The sequence below is a fragment of the Hippopotamus amphibius genome, chromosome 6 (assembly GCF_030028045.1).
Source record: "Hippopotamus amphibius kiboko isolate mHipAmp2 chromosome 6, mHipAmp2.hap2, whole genome shotgun sequence".
NCBI classification, from domain to species: domain Eukaryota; kingdom Metazoa; phylum Chordata; class Mammalia; order Artiodactyla; family Hippopotamidae; genus Hippopotamus; species Hippopotamus amphibius.
Window position 1 is genome coordinate 14,535,907 of NC_080191.1, and position 6,963 is coordinate 14,542,869.

A 6,963-nucleotide genomic window follows, 5' to 3' on the forward strand; every position below is an offset into this window, starting at 1 on the left:
TTAAATTATCTCTTTCTTCCCTCTAGAGTAGATTTTTGTTTTAGCTTTATTTTTCTCAGTCATGCTAGTGACATACATAGTGATACATATGTATAATATATCAACAGATTCTCATAATATCATCAAAGTTATAAATAAAGGCCTGAGGAAGATAGTGCGTTTCCTCTGCTAGTGGATGAACAGTTCTCTCTCTCAGTTGGTCTCTCTCTTAAGCATAAAGTCTGGGTGAGCTTTGTGTAATTACAGTATTCAGGTTACAGGAAATGGTCCTGAACATGTCCTACAGTCTTAAAAATGCCGGAAAAGCTGAGCATTTTTTGAGACATTCACAGCTACAGTAGAGCTATTTCTATATAAAATTACCTGTTTTTGAGTGCTATCGCGCCTCAGTCCCTCGCTCCTCGCCTCGCTCCTCGCCTCGCTCGTCTCGCACAGGCAGCCCAGCTTCTGGTGCTGGTGTCCGGCCACGGTCGATGCTCTTGGGGATCACGGTTAAGTGCACAGCTTCTTGTCTGTCCGTGCTCTGTTGAGTGAAACGGCTTCCATGATGACCGACTCGATACTCATTTAAGCTGTAATGAGACTGAGTTTGGATAAGATGAACTGCAGCTTCTGAAGGACAGGTCCCCAGAATTAAACCGCCACCATGTCCAGCAAAAAGGCAAAGACCAAGACGCGCCCCCAGCACGCCACCTCCAACGTGTTCGCAATGTTTGGCCAGTCACAGATTCAGGAGTTCAAGGAGGCCTTCAGTATGATCAATCAGAACCAAGATGGTTTCATGGACGAGGAAGGCTTGCCTGATATGCTTGCTTCTCTAGGGAAGAACCCCACCGACGTGTACCTCGAAGCCGTGATGAATGAGGCTCCGGGGCCCATCAGCTTCACCATGTTCCTCACCATGCTTGGAGAGAAGCTGAATGGCACAGACCTAGAAGATGTCATCAGAAACGCTTTTGCTTGCTTTGATGAAGAAGCAACTGGCACCATTCAGGAGGATTATCCGAGAGAGCTGCTGACGACGATGGGAGATCGGTTTGCAGACGAGGAAGTGGACGAGCTGTACAGAGAAGCGCCTACTGACAAAAAGGGGAATTTCAATTACATTGCGTTCATGTACATCCTTAAGCATGGAGCGAAAGACGAAGATGACTGAAAAGAACTTGAGCTGAAACCTTCCAGTTTCTTTGTCTTACTCTGTTTTATTTCCCAGACACGTCCCCCCTCATAGACCCCTTGCATGCAACTTAGTTTCACAGCTTTGCCTCTTTTTTTCGGTGTATTTATTCTAGACCTTTCTGCCACTTAGCACTTGTATAATCAGACTGCAAATGGGGACGATGTTGTAAATTGTATTGAAAAAAGAGATTGCGAATAAAAATCAACAAATGTGAAAGCCCAGAAAAATATTTCTGGTATTTCTGGTTTTGCTGGATTTTTACATTTTTATATAATAAAAAAAATGCTATTTTGATATAAAGATAAAAAAATAAAATAAAATAAAATTACCTATTTTTTTTTCCTTTTACATAAGGAACATACAGACTTTGTCAAACGGTAAACCTCAAATGAGCTCTACTGTGGGGAGAAGCCATAGGATGACCAAAGAGCACAGTTATACCATAAATAGAACCTCAGGTACCTTTCCTCTGCCCTATTTCTCATCCTCACTCTCAATTGTTCCTGCTGATGCTGGAAAAATGGCTGGGATTATGAAATCCAGATGGACTCCTTTTGCTGTTTCAGGATAATTTACCACTTATAGAATCTTATCATGAAAATATAAACACTACTCTCTTGTCTAGACCTTATAATCTTTTGATCAGACTTTGTATGAGTTTCCAGTTAGCTACTCCTATAAATATGCAAGTTGTAAAAAAATCTCATAATCCATAATGAGAAATATCTTACCATTTACACTGCTAGAGATAAAGATTACATTTTATATCTCTTTGGTCATTTTAGTATAAAAATATACTACAATATAGTAGATTATTTAGTGTAATAATATATTAAAGCAATATAATTCACTTACTTTTAGAATAAATATTTTAGAAAAAATCTTCAAAATATTTTAGAAAAAATCTTCATAATTTAAATAGTATTTTCATCTATGTCAGAGCATAAATGTATTCTATTTTTTTATTTAGCATCCTGGTTATTTTATAATCCTTCTACCTCCAAAACAATATGGTTTTAAATGCCTAAAATATCATTTAAACATTAATTTAAAATAAGAGCTATGTTACCCAAGTAATTTCAAACTCAGACAATGAAATTTAATATTGACCTCTGAAATAATCTATAGAATGCTCTGACTTCTCGTTCTCTGATGATTGAAAACTGTGATGTTATTTATATTTCTTAAAACTACATACTTATTACTAACTTTATTTGATTTTAATATTTTTTATTTCACAAAATATAATTTATCCCTTGATTGTTTTTCCCTTTTTGTTTTCTCCCAGAAGCCTCTGTATTTCATTTTTTGATAAGAAAATACTTCTGCCACTAGGTTGCACTCTTATGTTGATTTATGCTGGGACCCAAGTGGAAAGGGAGCGTTAACAGGTACTTTCTAGACTTTCTTCTAGCTCTAGAAATGTGGGAAGATATGAACATCCATCAAATCTTTCCCAAAAAAATAACTTAAGAATTCTCTAAGAGCATATGCAGAGCCACATAAATGAGAATGTGCCAGGGGTTATGATTTATAGGAATGAGTACCTGTTCCTCATTATCAAGAATATTTATTGAGTACAGAGAAATAAGTATTGATGAAATACAATTGTTCCAGATAATGGAAGCTAGCTGTGTATTTGAGGACATCACTTGTCTAGTAAGCTAAAAGCTGGAGGGCCGATGACATCTTTCATTTGAGATGGTCTATATGAGCTCAATATGACCAAAGTCACAGTGATCTTGGTACATCAGCATCTATGCCTGGGAGTCACAAGACTTGCAGTCTACTATAGCTGTTAATGTTATGTTGTTGCCTTTTAAAATTCTGGGTACACTTGGTGTTCCCAGTGAAGGCTATTGTGTTTTAGGTGTTTAATTTTCAATCTAAACTGGAAACAACCAACAGTTGTGGTCAAAGAGAAGAATCATTTCAATAAGCAAGGTCTTCCTTCACAAAGTCTTTGTTCCAAACCTATACCAATGCATTTGTGTAAAAATTATACCAAACCAATCCAAATCAAATAAAATAAAACGAAATACAACATGCACGCACACACATGAGTGAGCGAGTGCATACCCACAGAACACTATCATTTTTAAGTACTGAATTATTCTTTTATGCTCCTTGTAGGCATTTAATTGCTAGAGTCCAATAAATCTTATGGAAAATGACAAAATGTTGGTTAACTCTACATCTAGGCAAGACCCAAGTCCGTAGTAAGTGATATAAAACCTCTAACCAGCTTTTGAAAGTTAGCATACATGGTAAACTTAGGCAAAGATTACTTTTATCTAATGTTAGTTTTCAGATTACATATCCTGCTGTGCATTTGCAAAGTAATAAAAGGTCTTATATTTACTAGGCTAGATCTCATGGTGTTAAAAAATGTGATAATTTACAAAGAGAAAAAGTCATCAGATGTAATTAGCAGAAGTGTTAAACAAATAGCTCATATGCTTTAATTAAATTGCATATTAAACTAGGCATCTATATTTTAATTTCCATAGTTTGAGTATTTAATATATTTTTTAAAGTTTTATTAACTGATCTGTGATGAATCAAATAATGCTTATGAATACTCACATAAATACAAGAGATTCAAGCATAAATTTGATATTTAAATGATTTATTTGCATAGAAAAGACATTTAAAAGTAAGACTAATTAACTGCTAAATTCATCTATAATAGATATAAGAAAATTCAACTAAAGGGAGTTTTAGCTCAGTGCACTTGGCAAAGTGACTTAATTTAAAAGGAAAAAAAAAATAACCTATAATAGAAGTTTAGATTTTTGAAATATAAAATTCGAAACATTTAATTACATTAATTTGGAACTAGAATTTCAGAATTAGGTAGTTAGTTCCGCAGAATTCATTTTTCTAACTTCCTTAGATTATTTCAAAATTTTAAAGTTACGTATTTTGTAACAGATGTTGTATTGAGTTATATGTTCTTGTGCCTATATAAAACAAGAATTATAAGGATGTATAATAGGATTTTCATTTTCCAGATGATTAGGTCTGCCATGGGCCACAAGACTAAGCCCTTTAGATTGCTAAATTCGTTCCTATGGAGAAAAAGAGTTTCAACAATGAAAACTGAACTACTTAATTTGTATGAAAGGAGATTAGTTTATTTGGGGGGATTATAAAATGATAAGAAACATAGCTTTTGTAATGCCACAATAGTTGTTTTTCAAAGTTTAGGAACTCCATAAAACACACATTAAACTGTCAACAAAGAACACTTCTAGATTTAACCAATATCTGAAATTCATCCTCAGATTATGAAACCATTAACTGTATTTCTTCTCTGTTCCTTTTAAATTAGAAGTGTTGAGGAAATTTAGATAATCTGTATATTTCTTGGTAGCCTTATTAATGTAAGTTATAAGATTTAGCAAAGAAGTGCTAGAGGAGCCTACTACCAGATCTGACAGTCAATTGTTAATGTACAAGAGTTTTTGTGAGCTTTGCTATCACCTGAAACTAACACAGTATTATAAACCAAGTATACTTCAAGTAAATAAAGAAGGAAGGCAGGGAAAGGAAGGGAGGTGAAGGGAAGGGAAGGGAGAAAGAAAGTGAGAAAGAGAGAAAAAAAGAAAGGAAGAAAGAAAGAATTTTGTGAGCACATTGAGAGTTTGAAATTGTCCATGGTGTATTTACGCCATAATCAGTCATGGTCTGAGTATTTACACCACGTACTTGGCAAATGCAATATATCGATTTTTTCATTTGTTTTTTTTTTCCTGTTTTCCCCTGGAGAAACAATTGTTAATTATTTACCAGCACTGTATTGGTTTTATAGTTCCCGGTGCTCATATGTGCAAAAAATTTTGGAAATAGCCCTGACTAAATGGAGTGATTGGTGAATTTCTTTGTGAATGAACTGTTGGTTTCTCATCAAATTCTACCCTTACTTCTCTGCTCCCATCATTTTACAGAAACCTAGCTTCCACATCCCCAAGTACTATTCTTTACAGAACCATTGACACATCTTCCCAGAAAGACACTTTCAGCATATAATTTTTCTGCTTCCTTATCTGATACTTTTGTTTGTCTGAACTCTGGCCCTAAAACCCTCTCTTCAACTTCCTGTTTCTCTGCACCCTACCCTCTGCTCGAGCCAAAAGAGTCAGCTTGCCAATGCCATCTTTTTTCTGTCCATAGCCTTTAACTTTTTCTTAGAAAGTGCTCCGTGTTCTCTAAATTTGTTGAAATCCTACTCATTCAATAAATAGAAATTTCAAGAGGTAGATATTGAAATTTCTCTAGCGGTCTGTCATTTTTTTCTTTTCATTCAGGTTGTCCCAGATTATCTAAAATCTATATTAAACATTTTATCCATCCTTCTTATACATCCTTTTTATACAGCATATTCCAGTCCCTTTTCTTGCCTGGACTGTTACAAGATTGCTTTACTCTTCTGATCTCTGACATTGACTCTAGAGTCACCTAACATAAAGGTAGAACTGCACATATCACTCCCACACAGAAACCCAAAGGCGAATAAAGTTCAAACTGCCATCACCCTGCATATTCATGGGTTTCACATATGTGGATTCAACCAACCATTGATCAAAAATATCCCCCCCAAAAAAAAAAATTTCAGAAATTTCCAAAAAATGAAACTTGAATTTGCCCCACTCCTGGAACTAGGGAACTATTTACATAGCTCTTACATTGTATCAGGTATTATAAATAATCTAGAGATGACAAAGTGTATGGGAGGATGCGCATAGGTTATATGCAAATACTATGGGATTTTACACAAGGCACTTGAGCATCCATGGATTTTGGTACAGGGGAGTCCTGGAACCAGTCCCATGGATACTAAGGAACAGCTGTACTCTGCAAGGAATACAAAAGTCACCTCAACTTATTTCTCCTTACTTTTCCAGTTACTTTGCCAAACGTGGCATAGTAGTCTTCCAGATACCTGTGCCTTATATTCATTCATCCTTCTACATAGAATATTCTTTGTCCTTTTCTTTATCTCACAAATGCCCAGAAATCTATCAAGAGCTAGGTCCTATGTCACTATCTGCTTCATGAAGACCAATCATTTCACTTCTCTTAAGTATCAGAGTTACTTTGTATTGCCATGAAAGGATATTCACATAGCCTATCTTTATATGGGACTTAATCTTTTCCTAGTATGTGAACTCTAAATTTAGAGACTGTGCCTTATTCACTCTTATAGTTGAAGTAGCTAGTTAAGATTTTATTAAATATTTATTAATTTGTTACTTTGAATGCCATTTAATTTTTTAATGCTTGAATCATCTTGCCAATCAGATTCTAATTGTTTGTGTGTGTATGCTTACAAAAAGGGTCTGACCACGCAAGTCTCTGTATCCGTATAGCTTTGGACTGATGGCCATTTCTGCCTTTATTTCATCACAGAAAGAAACAAACACACTCACACAACTATAACAAAACAAGAATTAGCAGGAGTTGGACACTCAAAAGGATAGATAATGAGCACTCAATGGGCTTTGCTATTAATTGCCCTGTAGATCTGCATGCCTTATAATGTAACACATTATTATTACAGAAAGTTATTGTATGACAAGTGTTTAAAAGTATTCTATCACTTTTGATATGAGAAAATAAATCCAGTCAAATAAGTTTATCAAAAGGGACCACATTTTATTTAATGATGCATTCCCAATAGCTATAACATATATATATATATTTCCCCCAGTAGTGATATTTTTAATGATATCAATGCAGCAGATACTATCTTAAGATATCACAGGTATTATTATACATAA

At 34.9% G+C, this 6,963-nt stretch overlaps 1 protein-coding gene across 2 annotated transcripts; it reads left to right on the top strand.

The window, feature by feature from the left end:
• The first annotated feature begins 643 nt into the window (after positions 1–643).
• On the top strand, positions 644–1,156 carry LOC130855714 (myosin regulatory light chain 12B-like). Of its 2 annotated transcripts, XM_057739651.1 has the most exons (2): positions 647–850; positions 995–1,156. In XM_057739651.1, exons 1-2 carry the CDS (start codon positions 647–649, stop codon positions 1,154–1,156), a joined length of 366 nt encoding a protein of 121 aa, XP_057595634.1. The 2 variants fall into 2 exon arrangements, with proteins under 2 accessions (XP_057595635.1, XP_057595634.1); XM_057739652.1 differs by having other exon boundaries at positions 644–1,156.
• Positions 1,157–6,963: the final 5,807 nt, after the last annotated feature.